Below are 21,913 nucleotides of genomic sequence, written 5' to 3'. Positions count from 1 at the left end.
GGACCATTTACATTGGTATTATAAATTTGCTCATTCAGGACAAATATTTCAGATTCCCTATGGGAATCAACATCTATATCATCTGATGGCCAAGCAGGCATCAATTTTTAGTGATGAGACAAAGTCTCTTAGTGCATTGGCACTGACGGTGGCTCCAGTTAGCCTACGCAGTGGCCTCCACGGTATGCACTAGCCAGCGTATTGGTAGGTGTGCTAGGTACCAACTGATGAGCCCACCCTAGCACACGAGGGCGAAACGCTGGCAACCAAGAATGAGCTAGCTGGAAAATTTATAATGTCCAATAACGGACCATTTACATTGGTATTACGTGAGTAGCCCAGGACTTATCCAAGTCTCCTAATTTTACCTTAAAATATGCATAATATGAACGTTTCACTGATGCAGTTATTGGCCTACTCTGTCCTTTCATAATATAACACCCAAAGAATGAGTCTGGCTTTTCTTCTAATTCCTGACACACTTGCCATTTTTGCAACACAACACAGTACTAAAAGGTCAGACTACCGCCACACTCATGACGCAACTGACTAGCTTCACTGCATGGCCGCTTCAACAAGCTAAAAAATAGACTGTTATCTGACTAATTCAATGGAGGGGACATAGTTGGTGGAGGAGGTTTGGATTGACAAATGCACACAACATTAACAAAGCAAACCACGGCCACTCTAATAACAGCCTATTCGCTGTTATCACAAAGCAGCACTGTGCCGCAATGACACATTTTCAGACAGTAAATGGCAAATAACACGAAAACTAGATGTGATAGAATAGAACCAATGACATTTCTGAAACCAGGAGACGTTATTTACTTAAAATCACGTATCAAATGCTTTGCCGCAAAAATCATGCTGGGTAGTGTTATCACATATCTTCTTGTCACCCTTTTTAAATATAGGTATGATTACTCTTTTACTCCAGTTACTTGGTAATGATTTTTCTTTTCAAATAAATCTTAATAGCCTATTCAGCCATTGTAGACCAAAGTGTCCTGCTGCTTTTATCATTTATCCATACCACCTTCTTTGCATCCTGTCAGCGGTGCATACACTTTGATGAAATCCTTTACTCTTATTATCTGTTCTTAACTGTATCTTTATTATTCTGCCTCTTACGTAGTATACTTTATCAACAAACTCATTTAAGATCTTATTGGTTGTTATTCTCACTCCATTCTTTGCCTTATCTCCTGTGCTCCAGTAGTGTGTGTATCCCTTCCTGAAATTTGCCTTTCCTTTCACTCTCCACTTAATCTTGCTCAATCCTGTTATATCTATATTCTACTTCTCCATGAGATCAATCACCTCTTCTGACTTTCCAGTAAGTGACATGAGGTTGATTATAGCCATCTTCATAATGTTCATAATGATATATGAATCCTACATTTCTTCTGCATGGTGTATCCATTGCACGAGAGAAAGCATGACACTAATATTTGATTATTTGACAATAAGGCACGGCTGCATATTTTGGGGAATAATGATATCTTATCGCAGGGCAAACTGGGTGTAGACTTGGAGCTTGGTACAGAAGAGAGGTCCTAACTACAATGAGTTCCAAATTCTTTAAACTGAATTTATTCAAATAAGGTTCACCTTACAATTGTGCTGGTTACAGTGAAATTGTTTCCATAGATCTTTCTTAATAGACAGTGACCCCAACCATGGAAACATGAACCCCTGTAGGCAGCAACCATGGAACCACAATCCCTTGTAGATCGCAATGGGTCGTCATCAATTCTTGAAGGTCTCGGCGTGGGGTAACCACTCACTGATTATGTTACGCGAGTGTCCACATTTAACTGTCCTCCGAGTATCGAAACGATGCACATAAACCACAGCACTTTGTGAACTGTAACTGTTGACTCAGTTCTGACTTAGAACCCAAAACATAAGATTTTAAAATAAGTTGCACTTGTGAAACTTGTGGCGGCTTTCCCCCCCAAATTAAAATTTGCACTGTTCATTGGAACTCATCATAACACAGTTTGTTCCTGGTAGTGCTGAGAAATAGAACGTCTGATGGAATAACTGTACTCTTAGAATTATTTATAATTCACACTGAATGGCTGTAGCAATCTACTAAAAGCACAGTTCACTTGGAAATTTCACCTGCATTTTACATGAATGTCTATGGGTGCACTTGTGTCTATTTACGAAGTGTAGGCCTAAATAAATCACTTGGAAAAAATCACTAGCATTCCTAACTAGCATTTATAATAATTATTATTAAAAGTCTGTCTGCAGAAAACGACATCACTTTCAACTACTACATTTGATATAATGTCTAAGTGAATTATTAAACACTTGTATTACGATAAGTATCTGAATATTCTGCTATTCATATCATAATGTTAAAGTTTTAAGTTGAGTTCATTCAGAAACTATTCTGACTTCTAGCACACACTTAAATGTTAGTTATACAAGCCTTAGAATCACATTCTTCAATATTTATAAGTTCTTCAATGAGGTGCTACTTACTTAAAGTGTATAAGTACCGTAACGTTAGAAATTATTTAATGCTCCACAACTTACATGTCACTTGGACATAATCTCGCCCTGCAGGCTGACTCTGCACCATTCGGCGAACCAAATCATTGTGTTGCCATTGTGGACTGAAGTAAGAGGCTCTGGAGCTATGGCCTTTTATTCAAATCTAGCTCTGATGTAATGTTTTATACAATCTTGAATATCATCGTAATCCCTGTATCGATTTTGGAGAAATTAACATGAGGAGACGTTCAAAATGTGTTCTATACAACGCTGTTGTTTCTGAATTGATACCTCACCTGGTTTAGAAGATAGTAAATTTCTTGCATGGAAGTTTCCAGAGCATATTACGCCACCTGTTCTTGAACCCACACTGGCTGTGCGATTAACAAGGTAGCGTTGCGGCAGGTTGACTACTGCGAGACTCTGTCATTCTTAGTGCTGAAAATACACTCACTAATACTTTATAACCTCCCGATGATATCACCACCTTGACGAAGGCAAAATACATTTTGCTGGGTGTTTTGGAGGCTTGCGTGTTCAAATGATCCTTAGAGCTATGCCGGCGGGAGCATATGCTCCTGGTAGGGCCAGCCAAGCCGGACAGGTCTAAGGTGATGATCCAGACTAAGAGTGATACCCTGGTCCTCCAGATTGGGGGTTGGTACGTGGGGCTAACAACTCCACTACCACAAAACTACATATTGTTCAGAAACCAAAAAAGATAACCAGACGGTCCCAAACTTACGACGACTAAAGCACGCTAAATGGCAACGATACGGATATATTGGAACATGGAATGTGATAAGTATCTTTCAGGCCGGGGCTAGTAGAAAATTGGAGGAGGAATTACTTAAATATCAGATAGATGTGGCAGCATTTCAGGAGATAAGATGGAAGACAATCGAGGTGACAGATCTACAGCACTATATTTTGTTCAATAGTGGGGAGGAAGAAAACAGAATAGGAACAGGGTTTATGGTCAAGAAATCGGTCAGTCATAATGTGATTGAATATGAAGCAATAAGCCCCAGACTATGCCGGTTAAGATGGAGAGGGAGATTTTCCAACATATCACTAATTAGTGTCCATGCCCCAATAGAGGATGCCGAAGAGGAAGAGAAAGAACAGTTCTATGAAAAAAATGGAGAAAGTATATGACAAGTTGCCCAAGTATGATGTTAAAGTTGTCCTAGGGGATTATAATGCCAAAGTAGGCAAAGAGAAAGAAAACCACATAGTGGCAGGATATCACAGTAAACACCAAGAATCCAATGAAAACGGGTGGAAATTGGTTGACTTTGCCTTTAGCAAGGAGCTGGTGATTAAGAGCACAAGTTTTCCCCATAAGGAGATCCATAAAGAAACATGGATATCACTGGATGGTCTGACAAAGAACCAGATAGACCATGTGCTGATAGATGCGTGACATGCCTCCAATATAATGGATGTGAGAAGCGTGCGTGGTGCAGACAGTGAGATCACATACTGGTGAGGATCAAGTTCCGAGAAAGACTGGCAATTAAACCCAGGGACAGAGCTGAGCAGAGCAAGATCTATAATGTAGAACTGTTAAGGGATGAGAAGAAGGAGGAAGAGCATAGAGCAGGCTCGGCCAACTGGCTGGCGTGTGATGTAAGAGAGACCGTGTGACGTCGGAGAGACCATGTGACGTAAGAGCGCAGAAGGTGGGGAGCTGCTGTCGTAGACTGGAGACAAAGAGACAGCCTCGCTTTGTAGTAAACACGTGAAGTGCCATACATGCTGGTGGCTACGGCTTTTATAGACACTTTTCACAAAAAGCCACACAAATCCTTCTTATTTAAAAATTTATCTCTTAGTTCTCTATCACACTGTAAATCTAATAACTCTAACTGTAGGTCCAGATAAACGTTATCTACAACTGAAAATGGCGTGGTTGAAAGTTTGTATCACACTGCAGATTATGATCGGTATCAAGGCGAGGAAAGGGTACGTGTAATTACAGAACTAAAAGGTAAAATAAATAACCATGTCGAGCATTCGATCAGTGAGTCAGCAGTTCGACTAAGTTATAAAATTTCACATTTAATTGCAAAGAAACTTAAAAACCGTTCAGTGGTGGTGAATTCGTAAAGGAATGTGTAATTCTAGCAGGTGAGGAGTTGTGTTTAAATATCATTCAAGAGTTCGAAGCTACCAGCTTGTCCGCGCACACAGTGTCGACAAAAATTCAAGACCTATCTGATGATGTCCGCCTACAATTAGCAGAACTGACAAAAAGCTGTCCGCCTCTGTGGTGTAGTGGTTAGCGTGATTAGCTGCAACCCCCGGAGGCCCGGGTTCGATTCCCGGCTCTGCCACAAAATTTGAAAAGTGGTACGACGGCTGGAACGGGGTCCACTCAGCCTCGGGAGGTCAACTGAGTAGAGGTGGGTTCGATTCCCACCTCAGCCATCCTGGAAGTGGTATTCCGTGGTTTCCCACTTCTCCTCGAGGCGAATGCCGGGATGGTACCTAACTTAAGGCCACGGCCGCTTCCTTCCCTCTTCCTTGCCTATCCCTTCCAATCTTCCCATCCCTCCACAAGGCCCCTGTTCAGCATAGCAGGTGAGGCCGCCTGGGCGAGGTACGGGTCATACTCCCCAGTTGTATCCCCCGACCAAGAGTCTGAAGCTCCAGGACACTGCCCTTGAGGCGGTAGAGGTGGGATCCCTCGCTAAGTCCGAGGGAAAAACCGAACCTGGAGGGTAAACAGATGATGATGATGATGATGATGATGATGATCACAAAAAGCTTCCGGGCATACTCCTTAGCAATTGACGACGGCACAGATATTTCTGACACGGCCCAGCTAGCCGTTTTCATACGAGGGGTTGACAAAAACTTAACAATTTGGGAGGAAATACTGGATTTAGTGCCTATGAAGAATACCACGAAAGGCATCGACATTCTCAACTGCATTGTAAGTGTTGTTGAAAATGCTTCTTTGCCATGGAACAAACTAGTTTCAATAGCAACAGATGGTGCACCTTCTATGGTAGGGCGCAATTCTGGAGTAGTTGGGCTCATAATATTAAAAAGAAAGGTTTCCCCGATTGCATAGGTTTGCAGCGGGAATGTTGAGTATATTAGGTTCCACGTATGACTGTGAACGAATCTTTTCTATTTTAAATCAACAAAACCAAAATATTAAAGCCAGTTGTCAGATCACGATTTGAAGAGTGCTCTTAAACTTAGTGTTTCCTCAAACATTAACTCCAAATATTGCAAAACTAATAAACGAACCAAGACTACAAAAATCAAAGAAACCCACGAGTGGCAACTGAGTATCGATATCATGAGATAAAACGTATGTTTCGAGTTTACAGATTACTCTCTGTACTATTTTTGTTGTAAAACTGTGCTGTTTGTTACTATTAGCACTATTTTTTACAGTGGGTGATATTGTAAAACACAGCAATTTTGTGTTCAATATCAGTTCCGAATATTCACCGGAAAAAGTTAGTTTAGTTTGTATATGTAGAAATAAAGTTGCTTTATAACTTTTATATTAATTCATAACAAAGTTGCGTTACAATAAATTATGTGGAGAGAAATATGTACTACACATACAGCATTGTACTACCTGCAGCCCTTGGGCCTCCCTCTACGAATGAAGTTGCCTTTCCCCTCGCCCCTCTAGCCTTCACTTCTCAGTTACAGTACTAAGTACTTTGTTTTGCTGCCCGAGCAGTGTGTGACGTGTTACCTGACATCACACGTACGCGCAGTTGGCTGACCCTGGTATAGAGACTGGCTGCAAAGAAAGCTACAGGTGGGCAGAAACGGAGATGTGGACATCAACACAATGTGGGAGGAAACTAAGCTAGCAATAAATACAACGGCGCAGGAAGTACTTGGAGAGAGAAGGAAACAGAGTAGAAATAAATGGTATGACGAAGAAGTGGATAAGGTTCTGGAAGAGAGAAATCTTGCCCAACAAAGAATGCTACAGAGACCCACTCGAAATAATATGGCAGTTTTTAAAGAGAAACAGAGAATAGCAAAGACATTGATAAGGAACAAGAAAAGAATAGAAGAAAGGGAGAGAGTGGATGAAATGCAGAAGAATTTTGAAAACAAACAAGGTAGAAAATTCTTCCATGGGGTTGGACAAGTAAAGAAGGCATATCAACCTAGAGTGAATATGCTTAAGGATGAGACTGATAGACTCATTGTTGGGAAAGAACGAATTCTGGAAAAATAGGCAAAACATTTTGAAACATTACTTTCTGTCAGACCAATAAATGAAGAAAGAGAAGGATCAGACCGTATGGAAACTTCAGAGAGAGATGAGGAGGGTGAATATGGAGATGAGTGTGAGGGGGAAGAGAGGAATGAGGAGAATGGAGATGAGGATGAAGACGATATGGGATCACCATTGATTGGAGAAAGAGAAATTATAAAACAATTGAAGAGCAGTAAAGCCCCAGGGAATGACCTCATAACGGCAGAAATGGTAAAATATGGAGAAGTGTTGGTAAAGAAAATACATGAGATAATAAAAAAGGTAAGGGAAACAGGTACAATGCCGGAGGACTTCACACTAGCAAATATATGTCCTATACATAAGAAGGGGTCATGCATGCAATGCAAGAATTATTGAGGTACATCCTTACTGTATGCAAAATCCTCTCTACAGCCATAACAAAGAGAGTTAATAGTAGAGCAGAAAGAATTATAGGGGAGTACAAAGCTGGTTTCAGACCTGGAAGATCAACGATGGACCATCTTTTCACCACGAGAATGACTCTGGAAAAGACATAGGACATCTTTTTATAGATTTTAAACAAGCCTATGGACAAAGTTAAGAGATCGACATTGTGGGAAACAATGAAGGAGTTTAAATTTCCACAGAAGTTAATAAAATTGACTAAGATGACCCTGGAGAACAGCAGAAGTCAAGTAAAAGTGCAGGGAAGTCTGTCAAGATCTTTCAGAACCGAAGAAGGCCTAAGGCAGGGAGATCCCTTATCACCAGTGTTATTTAATCTAGTGTTGGAGAAAGCTGTTAGATCAGTAACTACTAATCTGGGTGGTAATATTTACAATAGACTGATCCAAATTTTGGCTTATGCAGATGATGTGGTGATATCTGCTAGAAGTAAAGAGGCACTTACAACTGCCTTGAGGGAGCTGAAAGATGCAGCTGGGTCTTTGGGCTTGGAGATAAGTGAGGCTAAATCTAAATATATGGTAACGGAGAGAAATGGAAGGAACACTGAAAAACTCCAAGTGGATGGTTACACCTTTGAAGCAGTAGATAGCTTCACATATCTTGGCTCAGTAATAACATCAGAAAATAAAGTTGAGCCAGATATTGTAAATCGAATTAAGGCTGCCAACAGATCCTACAGGGCACTGTATCCCCTTCCGAGAAGAAAAAACTTAAGCAGGAAATTAAAACTGACTCTCTACAAAACAATAATTAAACCAGTGCTTATGTATGGAAGTGAGGCATGGGTATTGACTGAGGCCACAGAGAGGAAATTAAATGTGTGGGAAAGGAAAGTAATGAGGAAGATATTTGGACCGGTAAAGGAGAGAGATTTGTGGAGAATCAGAACAAATGAAGAAATAAGATTATTGTATAAGGAGCCGGACTTGGTGACATCAATCAAAATGAGACGAATTGGATGGCTGGGGCATGTACAATGGATGGAGGAGGGAAGACTTCCAAGGAAAGCACTGACAGGACACCCTGGGGGCCCCGGATGAGATGGCTGGAGGATGTGGACACTGATCTGAGGACCGTTGGAGTCAGGAGGTGGCGTAGGCGTGCTGAAGACCAGGACGACTGGAGAGCTGTGGTGAAGGAGGCCAAGTCCTTAAAGGACCCTAGAGCCATGGAGTAAGTAAGTAAGTAAGTAAGTAAGTAAGTAAGTAAATACTTTATAAATTATTTAAGAAATACTTGATGTACGGTCAATCCCGGTACATTACATATATATATATAATAAATTTGCTACGGATATGAATGGAATTTTCACCAGCTTAGAAGACATATTAGCCATTGATATTTTGTATGGAGATAGAGAAGGTTTCAATAAATCCATAGCAAGGAGAAACAAAAATGATGTAGTTGGTGCACATGTCACTCTTATTCTAAGCATTTTGTATGATGTCACTAGGTATGTTGCGTTAATATAGAATTATTTATGGTGTTCATCCAAATAATGTTAACACACCAAAGAGCTCTTAAAATAGGGCAAAACACGTACGCATGAGTGATATATAATAAATAGTACTGATGTTTGAATATTATCTTTTACTTAAGATAAATGTAACTCACTAGATAAAGTAAGAGAACCCATATTTTCACCTGCTTATATGATTTTATTAAACTTACCAAAACCAACTAGTACATAAACAAGTTTCATGGCAACACTAACATCGAACCAAGAAATGTCAGGGAAATTATACACATACGGCAGAATACAAGTATATTGTTCTACCCCGCCTAAATAATACTCCTTCAGGTAGGCAAGACAGCGACGGATTCTTGTGCTCTATCTTGGTTGCTGGTCAGGAGTGGAAGATTCAGTTGGACCCCTTTCTTCTTCTGACTTTGATGATTCTGGAGATTCAGTCCTGGGCGATGTGACAGGGAAGTGGGTGATGTTCTGGCCTTCTATGGAAATATTGTTCATCTATTACCCCTATGTCATCTTTTCCCCATTCTTCAAAAATACCTACTGGAGAAGGCAGTGGTGCCAAGTCTCTAGTTGAAACAGTAGTCTCCCTTCCATGAATGACCCATATTTCGATTGCCTGACATATTTTCATTAAAAGTATTAGATCTGGAGTCAGATGCCATGAAGTGATTGAGTGTCCATAACTGGATTTTCTCTGGTAATTGAACATCCATTCATGGGGAGTTCCACTGGTTGCAGTACTTAGCAGTTATATGATTGCATGGAGGGCATCATGTCTGACTTCTTCCCATTTCCTAGTAGTAGGTAATGTCTCAATTTTTTCACAGCTTCGATGAAAGCGTGGGCTTCTTTCTCCAAGGATGAATGTCATCAGGCTGTCCACAAGGCTGCCAACCTGTCTACTTATAGGAATTAACATAATCACTAATTCAATTTTTCTTGTCATGCAGATAATATGCACTGCAGTCATAGATAAAAATCCTCTCGAAGGGAGTGTGTCCCAAAAGGGGCCACTGTTCTCATGACGGTGCGATAGCAGCACGTTATTTATTAGTGCTTTTATTCTGCTGCGGTTGGTAATATAATCTAATTGCCATCATTGATGGGAATGACGTCACATCACATTTTATGTTGGCCAATAGGAATGCAAGTAGCTACTTCAGCAATGGAGAATGGCAAGTGCTGCTCTTTATTAGGTTATGAAATTAAATGTACTTCTGGGGCCGGGTTGGTGAGTTCCTGGACATCACAATGAACACATCTCTCCCATGAAAGGAATTCCTAGTAAGAGTTGCATAATTTTGACTCCCTTATAAAGTTACAAACTTTGGATAGCACGGTGTCAATTTCTGCTATACATTCATTGATTTAACTACCCATCCAAACAAAGTGGCTTTTACATTAACATGTTTAGTGAAAACAGATTAAGAGTTAAGTAGGTACCACTGACAACTATAATTCCTAAACAACCATACATTATTTATAGTAGCTTTTTAATGGTAAATATAGTTCATTTTCATTTTCTTCAGCTGTCTCAGTGGATCTGAGGTAGATGATCTAAAGTTCACAGGTTTCATCTATACCACCCAAGGTAGCCCTTTTTTTTTTGAAGGGTGGACAAAACTGTTCGCATGTTATAGATCTCTGATGGTGCACTCTGCATCTACTTGATAATATTAACTTGGTAGTAGGAACCATCTGATCTCATCAATCAATATACTTCGGATCATCATAGAACAGAGTGTGGAATGGCGGAGTATCCTCTACCTGGCATTCGTGGACTTTGAGAAAGCCTTTGATTCTGTAAATCAAAGAATTATGTGGAAGACCCTCAAGGAATACAGAATTCCATCAAAGATTATCAACATCATGAAAGAGATGTACGAAGGGTATGAGTGTCAGGTTCTTCATGAAGGGAAACTAACAAAAAAGATAAACGTCAAGTCTTGAGTGAGATAGGGGTGTATTCTTTCTCCCACTCTGTTCCTGCTGGTCTTAGACAGTGTGATGAAGAAGGTAATAGGAGGACGGAAGAGGGGTGTTCAATGGGGGATGAGAGACAGGCTTGAAGATCTTGACTTCGCAGACGATATTTGCCTTATGGCGCAGCGGTACCCGGACATAGAAGATAAATTCAGTAGGTTGCAGAAGGAAGCAGAATGTGCAGGTCTCATGATCAACACAAATAAGACCAAAGATATGAGGATAAATTCGGATATCATCACCAGCTTGACAGTAAATGGAAAGGAAATTGAGCGAGTTGAATCCTTCCTCTACCTTGGAAGTACAGTTACAACGGATGGGGGAGCAGAGGAAGATGTTCAAAGCCGTATCCGGAAAGCAAATGGTGCGTTTGTCCAGCTCTATCCCATGTGGAAGAATAGAAACATCTCCAGGAAGACTAAGCTTCGCCTCTTCAACAGCAATGTAAAGTCGATTCTTCTATACGGCTGTAAAACATGGAAAGTTACAAAACAGATCAATAACCAGCTACAGGTGTTCATAAATAAATGTCTGCGTCGCATAACAAATGTGAGGTGGCCAGACATAATCTCTAATGAAGATCTTTGGACCATGAGCAATCAGCAGCCGATTGACATCCAGATCAAGGAGAGGAAATGGCGCTGGATCGGCCACACATTAAGGAAGCCGGATGGAGCTGTTGAGAGGGCAGTGCTGGACTGGAACCCTCAAGGCACCAGCAAGCGAGGTCGGCCAAAGAAGACCTGGAAGAGGATGATTGAAAAATAAATTGCAAAGGTTGACAAGACCTGGAGCGAAGTGAAGAGAATGGCCAGGAACCGTACTGTGTGGAGAAATTTCGCCAAGGCCCTATGCTCCAGAGGGAGGAAATAAGTCAAGTCAAAATCAAAGGAACCATCCACTAGAATTCACTTTGTTATTAGATGGCAACATATAGAATGTCAAAACTGGTATGCATGCAACCTAGGTGGCACCATTTCAGAACGCCTGCAACCTGGAGTTGAGGCCATGTGATTATTATTATTATTATTATTATTATTATTATTATTATTATTATTATTATTATTAGCTCCTCCTATGGATCAATGATAGAGTGTCAGCCTCCGGAACCCAAGATAGGGGGTTCAAAGCCGGCAGAAGTAGTTGGATTTTTGAAGGGTGGAAAAAAGTCAATTTGAATGAAACTACATGTTGTATGATGTTAGCATGTACAAGATCTCTCGTGACACACTTGGTGTTTGCTTGAAGTTCATTAAAAACTCAACCCTAGAGAGATTTGGTTTACTATGCCATTTTAGTAGGCAAAGAGTAAAATGGAATACTGAAAGTGATGAGCAAGCAGCCAGATGGCATCAAAATTAAAATGTTTGCACATGGCAGCCACGGTCTTACAATTGTTGTTGTTATTATTATTATTTCTACCTCTATCATTAGTAGTATAGCAGTATTATGGAGTATCCATTGCATCATTCTAATTCTACTAAAGATAAAATTTCAAGACAAATTTAATTCTGTCTTCAAACTAATCCACTTTTGGACTTCAACTCTAAGTCAAGATATGCAGAAACTTAAGTACAGTACATTTGCATGACTTGAAAGGCTTTTATTTTGTTTTCAAATCTTTTTGTAAGCTTACCCAAGTAATGCATTCAAAACAAATGCTGCAATCACAAGTTTTCCGTTTGCATCACGGACGTGGATCTCCTGAAACAAAAACACCATATAACAGACATTTCAAAACCAATGTAGGACGAGGCAATCTAACATATCTCTACTCAAAACATCAGTTGAAATAACATCATCCAACTTCCATATTACACTATTATGAAGTTTATAACTGTTGAAATCGGATAACAGGATGAAATATAAGATAAAACACAAGTTATTTTCTCTCAAAAGAATTAGCCAAGATAGTTATAAGATGCAAGTAAACAGAATGACTAGCACAATAAAAATATAATTTTCTAACTAAACACCACTCTGTTCCCTTATTTCATCTGGGAGAGATTTTTAGAGTAATTATGTTATTTTGAACACTTTCTGCACTCATTAATATAGAAGTAATGATAAAACATCCACCCTCATATGCTTCATTCTTCCATCAGCTACATCAGTTTAATAGTAGGCCTAGAGCTCAGCAAGGAAATTGTGGCTCTTACGAACAGGATTAGTTTCGACCTGTGTAACGGATTTGTCCACCACAATCTTCTGAGGGGTGTCAATTCAGTCTGTAACAAGCTGTCCAGCTGGTAACTTCACTGTAAATGCTGAGTTTACTGTCTAACTCGCTCTGTCAACTCTCTACTGAATTTACTCCCACTTATCTTCTTCCCTGCCAGCATAGCTTACTCCATACGCATTTGGATGCTATGACATTCCGGCCAGCTCAACTCTCAATTTAAATGTTTTCAAGTGTTATGACAGGATATTGGTAAGGTAAATAAGCTGCTGTAGTAAGAAGCTAATCTTGATGGCCTTCAGTTTCCATGCCTAAAGCTGATAAGTTGTGTCAGTGGAGGATGGATGCAGTTTTCATTACATGGCTAATGGACCTGAAGCTGTGTATGGAAGTGTCCAATGCGTGTTCGAGGTGATAATGAAAGTAATGGAGGGGAATCAATTGTTTTTAACAATGTGTTTTATGTCACACCAACACAGATAGGTCTGATGGAGACAATGGGATAGGAGTGGGAACGAAGTGACCATGGCCTTAAGGTACAGCCCCAGCACTTGCCTGGTGTGAAATTGGGGAAACCACCGAAAACCATCTTCATGGCTGCTGACAATGGGGTTCGAACCCATTATCTCCCAAATGCAAGCTGACAGCTCTGTGATCCAAACTGCGCAGTCACTTGCTCAGTGGAGGTGAATAAACAGGTGACAAAAAGTCATAAATACAATGATGAGAATATGCAAAAAAAACACAATCATAAGCTAAAGATAGACAAGTCAGAGTGGGAAGAAGGAGCAACAGGAAGAGGAGACAAGGACAAATATGAAAATGATAACTACAAATACCTACATCAAGTTGTAGGAAGACTTCATTGGTCAGAGATGACAATTTCATCATTAACCAACTCTTATGAAACCCCTGTGTCTAAAGTCAGAACTGCCTTGCAATAGTGAGGAACGTAATGTTTGTGAAAGGACTATCAGATGAAAGTCTGTGGGATCCAATATGCTCCCATAAAAACTTTCTACAACTTGAGCCACACTACACAACAATGCATCTCCAGTATGCAAGACAGCAACAATCTAGAATTGCACTCTATGAGAGGTCTGTTCTTATAGTTGTACGTCTTTTCTTCCTAAGGTCCCCATGAAATGGTTTGGAGAAGGCCCAGTTACGCATCAGTCTTCAGGCACATACTAAACTTGTCAATGTCCCAAAAATTGAAGGATAAGGACTCTGTGTTCACCAGGACATCTGAGAAGATGATGCTGGTAGCTCATTCGAAGATACTATTTGTTTGACAGCACTCTACATGCTACTGTATCTTCAAAATGTTTTTGGAATTTGTTAATAACACAAATATAAATGATGAAAATAAATATGTTGCCTCAAAAAAGTTTAGGATATCCTCTGCATATGACTTGTAGTTCTTTGGGTGCTGGGGAAGCTGTGAAGTGGGCATGACCAGCACCAAACCACATTAAAATTGGCTACATCATGACAGTGAATGATATAACAGGGGGGGAAAAAAACCAACAGAAAACTTCATGAACGAGAAAGACATAACCATTCTGAGAATAAGCGAGACAAAGAGGAAAGGTAAGGGAGACGTGAAACTTGGAGATGGATACAGGCTGTTCTACAGTGGAGGACCTGAACCTAAAAATAGAATAGCAATAGCACTGAAAAAGGAAAGTTGTGGAAGAAGAGGAACAGAAGAATTGCACATGGTTCACACAGAGACTAATGGATGACAAAGTGGAAAGAAACTACTGTAATGAATCCTAAGAAACAAGGAAAGGGACAATGTGAACACATATGTATGAAAGATGAAGATGGAGTAAAAACAAAATCAGAAGAAATAATGAACACATGGGAAGGATATTTCCAGAAGCTACTACGTAGGAACTGACAAGAATCAAACAACAGGAGAAGAATTGACAGAAGAAATCATAATGAAGTTGAAATAGTTGTTTTGCAATGGACATATTGGATGGGTAAGGAAAGAGAAACAGGTTCCAGAAAAAACTGATTTTCAAGAAAGGCGACAGGAAAGGATGTAACAACAGCTAGACATAATTTCTATGTTCCAGAAAATAGAAAGGATCAGAAAGGAGGATAAAGAAAAAAACTGGAAATCAACTTCAAGAAGAGCACTTTGGATTCAATGATAGAGCCCATTTTCATCATATGACAAAACAATGGAAAACAATGGGGTATGAAAAGGGCATGGTGGTAACATTCATTGACATAGAAAAGGTCTATGATAGTGTCCCCATGGGAAAAGTTTTGGAAATGAACAAGTCAATGTATTTAAATAATAAATGCTACAGCTTCTTGAAAACACAAGTGGGCAAAAGAAGAAGGTTTAAGATTAAAAGTGGACCGAGACAAACAAGTGTTCTGTCACCCTTTCTGTCCATATCAGTAATGGATGATATGAGACCAACAAAAGCAGCGTACAGTGTAAGACAATTGAACCCGATGTTATTTGCTGATTTATTGTGATTTGGGGGAAAGATGACAAAGATGATCAAAAACTGCTAGATTGAAGAATGTGGAATGAAGATCAGTGAGGAAAAGAACAAGACAATGGTGATGACACGGGGAAAGAGCGAAGGGAAAGGTCATATTAAACTTGGGGAAAAAAATCCACAATTCTTCTTCTTTAGCGTTTATCCTGCCTAGTGGCAGGGTCCGCTGTGTGGATTCGTTTTCTCCATCTAATTCAGTCTCAGGCTATGTCTGGATGTAGTCTTACAGCTTTCAGGTCGTTGTGCACTGTATCGGTCCATCGCTGTCTTGGTCGTCTCATTGGGCTCTTTCCAGTGACTTCCAATGTATACTCTTGACTTTGCCAATGCATTGTCTTCTGCATGCAACACATGCCCAAACCAGCGCAGCAAACATCTAGAATTGGTGGAGTGAAGCCAGGGGCACATCACCAATTCTTACTACAGTGTATATATATCTATCTCTCTCGAAGGTGCGCGAACAATACCTCATACCCCACAACACCCTTTCCAATCTATTATCCCCACTTAAGATTGGTAGTGCCCCCAGCCATGGATATGCAGTCTATCAGAACAACTTTTGCTGTGTTCATTTTCCTATAGTAAAGGAGTACGTACATACTTCATGAACATATACATTCCTACAGTAAAGTACAATAAGGTTCCTTAGGTATCGAAGCCTAGCAAGTCTTTTAATTTTCACACCCCTCATGGCCCTCGTCTTTCTGAGGCCGATACCTTCAGTTTTTGAAGTGTCGGGCCCCTTCTATATTTCCCTCTGATTTAGGCCTAGTGTTAATAGAGGATGGTTACCCAGTTGTACTTCCTCTTAAAACAGTAATCGCCACCACCACCACCAAAAGCAAAGTGTGTAGCATCAACATGTCACGTTCCTGCCCCCGCTCTATTCCTTTTGTGGTGACTCCTAGTTGGACCAGTCATCTATAACATTTATAACAATGCCTGTGTAGAAGGTTTGTTTTCTCACTGCCACTTCACAGATCCCATATACGGACTTAATGCCTCAAAATTGTGTTTTGTACGACAATAAGGAAATAGTTGAAAGATTCCAAAAAGAGTACGGTACGCAGAATGAAAGGACACTAACTGGAACAGCAATGTCTCATGTTTTAGAGATCTGTATAATGGCCTAAACATCTTTCCTACACAACACAGCAGTTCAGGTCAGTGAAATCTGTACCACAGATCTTGCTTGTGACTAGCAAACAACTGAAACACACTCGTCTGGAAGACTGATATACTTATCGGTTTAAAGTCAACAGTATATGGAAAATCATTTCACTTTACGAATTTCAATGCTCGATCCCAGTTGTTGTATTATGCCTATGAAGGTAACCTTAACATAGCAAAACTTATACTTGTGCAGATGCATTAAGCAGTTCTTGTTTGAAAAACACGGTTACCACCAGAAACTTGCCACACAATATATTACACTCCACACTTTTGGCTTAACTAGTAAAAGAATAAGCGATAGAACAAATCATAACCTCATATTTAAAGAGATGGTCCAGAGAACGAGATGACCCGACCAAAACATTCATAACCAGCATCCACAAGCCCAGTCCGACATAAAATACACACTGCATGGCAACGATCTGACAGATGATTAACAACGGATCCCACGTTGTATTTCGAAACTGTCCTGTTAGTTTCTTCATTCTGTGGGGTAATTCTTCAGCTTGCCGAATGATTAAGGTAAGTTTCCATACACAAGCAGCAAGTTTTATAGATGGAAGGTATTATAACCATTAAGAAGAGAAAACAGCTCATGCGTCTTTCAATACAGAAACGTTTTGTTCACGTAATTTCAGCTAACGCTCTCATAATTATTAACGTAAACTTTAAAGCTTACAACAGCTGTCAAGAACACAGATTATCCATATTTTCGTAAGAACTTATCGTCGATAGACAGTGGTCGATATTGCAAAATTCGACATGAGTCAACCAAGTCGAATTTCCACAACTATGCTGCAATCGATGTTCGTTTTAAATGCTCTTCTGCGGACTGCGGTGTTGCGCAGCTCTGTTTGTCACTGTCACTGTCACACAGCACTTGCCCGCTAGGTATCGTCAAATACAGTTCTGTTCTGTTCGTGAAGGTTATTTGGGCTCGTTATTTCACCCAGACACTATACCGTATGCTATTTGTACTAAATCGACACACGCACACTTTTTCAATAAAGTAGTACACCAATAGAGTTGACAATGTTTTCGAAGGACGAAGTACTTGAAGATTGAGGGAAGTAGACCATACAGCAGACTCACAAAATGGGTTCAAAGCGCGGAAAGTAGATCAAGAAAAGATGTATCACCTAGACAATTAAGAGTGGGGAATTACGTATACAAGACTAGGAGTTATAGGAAAAGCACAGGGACACAAGGTATACTAATCTTCACGCTAGAGTGGCCGTCTCAGCGACTTCTACAATACATACACACCAGGCCAACATATAAGGGACAAACAGGAGAGGGCAGGGGAACGACGGAGGGGTGGATATATGTGAGAGTGTAGAACTTTGGACAGATGGAAAGAAATATCTGAGCAACGTATATGGGGGATGTAGGGAGGGTAAAGTGTCAGTGAAATCGTAAACAAAAGAGGAAGAGGGGCGACATTGTGTTGATATGAACATCAATAGTGTTTATTTTGTAGGCTCCTAGCATTCCATGGAAGGATGCGTACTACCATTATTAAAGATAAGGTGTAAACTTTCGCGAAGTTGACTAAGAACTGGTAAGATAGTGGGGTGATCGCCAAGTAGTTGAGTAAGCTGCATGAGAATGTGGAGAACACACTGATGAACATGTTCTCGCTGAGGAAGTGTAGTACCTGTTTGCGGATGCTGTGCGGGTTGCAGAGGCATTGACGGGCTCGATGTTGAGGGAGTGGGCTGACTGGGTTGAATGGGGTATTGAGAACTCAGAGATTGAGAGGGGTGCGAGGATGTAGTGGATTGCACTAGCTGGAGATATGCAGCTCTATCATAGCCGGGAGAAGGTTTAGGTGGCAAATCCTTAACAACCACTTGTGTGAATTTGCGTTTGCGAGGGGCGTCTGGTAATGGAGAAGGATGTTGAGAGGGTAGGGGAGGAAATTGGTGAACGTTATGATACTCCGAATAAGTAGGTGGAAATAGTCGAGCAGAAGCTTCTGAGAAGGAAATGTTATCAGTGCACATAAGTTTTTTGATTTCCACTTGCTTCTGATGAACAGCACAGTCTGATGAACCCGTTTCGTGTTCCTGATTGCAATGCACACATAACTTGACATTAGCAAGGCAGTCAGAGGTAGAATGGTTCATACCACAGTTGCGACAGCGAAAGTTAGTGGACTGGCAATTGCGGAGGGTGTGTCCATAACGCTGGCATTTGGAACAAATAATGGGGTAAAATATAAAGGGAGTGACTTCTAACATTACATGATAGATTGAAACATATTTGGGCAACGTTTTGGAGCAAAAAACAATCTTGATGGAGCCAGTAGGTAGATATACTGTCTGACCATCTTGGAGGGATTTACGGCGTAGGCGATGAACAGAATGAACTTTGACGTCACTCTGAAGTAAAGTAAGAATATCGGATTCAGTTAGATCTTTCTCAACACCGCGTATAATGCCTACGCGGAAGATATTTGAGTGAGGAATAAAGGCATGCAACTTTTGTGTCTCAAGGAACTTATTCTGCAGAAAGTCATTAGCATGATGAGGAGAGTGAAAGTTTACCTGAATCCTGTTACGGCCTTTATACTGGATGGATTTAATAGGAAATTTCCTTTCATGGAGTAGACGCCCTATAGCCATAGGGTGTAGATTGCCAATATTATTACCTTGTTTGGATGAAACAAAAACAAGATATGGTCCTGGGTGGTTTAATGGGTATAAATTACATGCACTAGTATTCGGAGGTTGAGCAGGAGGGGGAGGGTTAGGATTGCATTGAGTCGCAGTTTGCAACGAAGGGGTAGGAGTAGAATTAACATTCACGGTTGTATCCATTTTCACTACTTCTTCCCGTTCAACATTACTATTGGACGCGGGATGAAGGTCCCGAGTACCTCCACTATCAGAACTCATGCCACCACTGCACAATCACACGCAAGCTAGCACCGGAACGCACGAGTAAGTTCTAGAAATGTCAGACACCGAACACGAAACCTCGAACACAACGAAGCGTACAGGACGATGTCGCGGACGAGACTCAATTACAATAGCTAGCTGTTGACTAGCCAGTTCTAATCATGCTCTACGCCACTACTAGTCAAATACAGTAGAGACTGTATTTGGTATCGTGTCTGTTTACGTCGGCGGATTGTGAATGGTTCCATTAGATAAGATGGCCGCTAACTTCTAAGTTAACGTTAATTTTAAGTTTACGTTACGTTACGTTACGTTTGCATTGTGAATGGGGCTTTAGCCGGTGTTCTGAAGGTCTGCCTAGGGCAGTCACGAATGCTCAACGATATGAAAGGTATCGAATGCTACTTATGGAGCCGCCATATTGGGTCTTTAAATTAACGTAACCAAAGGCAAGTGTATTCGAACTTAGAGGATTTAGGCTCCAAATATTGAACAAAGATTTCTCATGCAGAATTTAACTGGGCATATATTGTTCATATATGTATAATTGAACAACTCGTAAATAACATGAATGCATTCACAGCTATTTGAATAGGAAGATAATTAATAGAATCTAAATTTCATCTTTTTGAGAAAAAAGAATCAGGAGAAGTGCTCATGTATACCTTTTCACGTCTATATTACTTGATCTAACCGTGTTTCTAATCAATATCGTCTGTCAAAGTACGTAATCTCATTGACAGAAGCATAGAAATATGTACAGTACCTCTCTTATATCATGAATAGATGAAATATTGAACTTAAAAGTATTCAAAGACAGTTGTAGTAAATTTCCTTGAGTATTTCCTTTATAAGAAAGTAGTAACGGGTACTGTATTTCTAAAAGGTTACATCAGCATGTTGACAAAGACTGAATACCTCTTGAGTTGAGTGCATTAAATTATGTTATATTTTTTCTTTTTTGCCAGTTGCTTTACGTCGCACCGACACAGATAGGTCTTATGGCAACGATGGGACAGGAAAGGGCTAGGAGTGGGAAGGAAGCTTCCGAGGCCTTAATTAAGATACAGCCCCAGCATTTTCCTGGTGTGAAAGTGGAAAACCACGGAAAACCATTTTCAGGGCTGCCGATAGTGCGGTTCGAACAAACTATCTCCCGAATACTGACCGCATGCTGTTCTTATCCATCGATGTGGTAAATTCTTTGTGTTCTGAGGCAAAAATACTTTTCTCACATATAAGAAGAGTGATTTTCTTAGCTACTCTAACTAGTTTATGGATAACCCATGCAGCTGAGTAGTACAAAGTGGTGGTGGTGATTATTGTTTTAAGAGGAAGTACTATTTGGTAACCATCCACTTTAAACACTAATCAGAGGGGAAATTTTGAAACGATCCGACACTTCGAAAAATTGTGGTATTGGCCAAAGAAATACAAATGCCACGAAGTTCGTGAAAATGAAAGATTCCCAAAGCTTCGACTGCTCTAATACCGTCGGGGTCGGAAAAGAACAAGAGTTGACCAAGGAGGAAAGAATGCCAAGACTCAGCTAAGGGCCCCGTGGTCGCCAACCTACGCTCTCAAGAGTCTCTAGGGGGCCCTTTAGTCGTCTCTTACGACAGGAAGGGGGTACTCTAGATGTATTCTACTGTCCCCACAAAATGGTTCAAACCTGACATCTGTATTATGTTTATGTCAACATCATCTGAAAACCGGTGATAATAATTTGTAGGGCTACAGTCTTCAGTTGGCTTTTGGAAAAGAAATCAAGGTAATACTCATCATCTTCAGAAGAAGAAGACCGAGCAAGAGGCTGTGCGGTTTCGGTCACGTCGCTATCAACTTGCACTCGAGTGATAGTGGGTTCGAACTCCACTGTTGGCAACCCTGAATATTATTTTACGTGGTTTCCGCATTCTTCACACCAGGAAAATGCTGGGGCTGTTCCTTAATTACGAGGCCACGGTCGCTTCCTAGCCCTTTCCTATCCCATCGTCACCATAAGACCTATCTGTGTCGGTGCGACATCAACCATATTGAATAAAAACGAATAAGAATAATAGTTAGGCATTATGTGAGTATTGGGCTACACTTATCATTCGAATCACATGTAACACTGTTGTAGGAGTGGTATAACACTTGCGGTATATAACTGCGAACCTGTTTGTATAGGCTTTCATAATCTTTACACCCCGCTAACCCCGTGCCTGTCGTGAGAGGTGACTAAAAGAGGCCCCAGGGTCTCTTAATTTGGAAGCCCGAATCGGCAACTACGGGGCCCTTAACTAAGTCCTGTCTTTTTTTCTGTCACTTAACTTACTTGTGCCAGGCTCCATACTTCTTTTTTTTTCCCTAAACGACCTCCCTTGTGTAGTTAACTCGGAAAAAAAAAGAAAACACGAATAATATTATTATACAGTTCCTATTACATTTGCTGCTTCCTTTAAAAAGACATAATTGTTT

At 40.5% G+C, this 21,913-nt stretch overlaps 1 protein-coding gene across 1 annotated transcript in view; it reads right to left on the bottom strand.

Annotated features, from left to right (window-relative positions):
* The window catches only part of Sys1 (Sys1 golgi trafficking protein), a 31,026-nt gene extending 13,738 nt beyond the window's left edge, over positions 1 to 17,288 (bottom strand). Inside the window, exons 1-2 of the mRNA XM_067150359.2 lie at positions 16,862 to 17,288; positions 12,304 to 12,371 (exon numbers count right to left, since the gene is read on the bottom strand). Of these exons, the coding sequence (XP_067006460.1) occupies positions 12,304 to 12,371; positions 16,862 to 17,032 (239 nt within the window). The 5' untranslated portion in view covers positions 17,033 to 17,288. The remainder of the gene's footprint in view (positions 1 to 12,303; positions 12,372 to 16,861) is intronic.
* Between the last annotated feature and the right edge of the window lie 4,625 nt (positions 17,289 to 21,913).

This window comes from Anabrus simplex, chromosome 6 (assembly GCF_040414725.1).
Source record: "Anabrus simplex isolate iqAnaSimp1 chromosome 6, ASM4041472v1, whole genome shotgun sequence".
NCBI classification, from domain to species: domain Eukaryota; kingdom Metazoa; phylum Arthropoda; class Insecta; order Orthoptera; family Tettigoniidae; genus Anabrus; species Anabrus simplex.
Note: the sequence above shows the minus strand (reverse complement) of the source record. Positions and strands in the feature narration are given on the sequence as shown.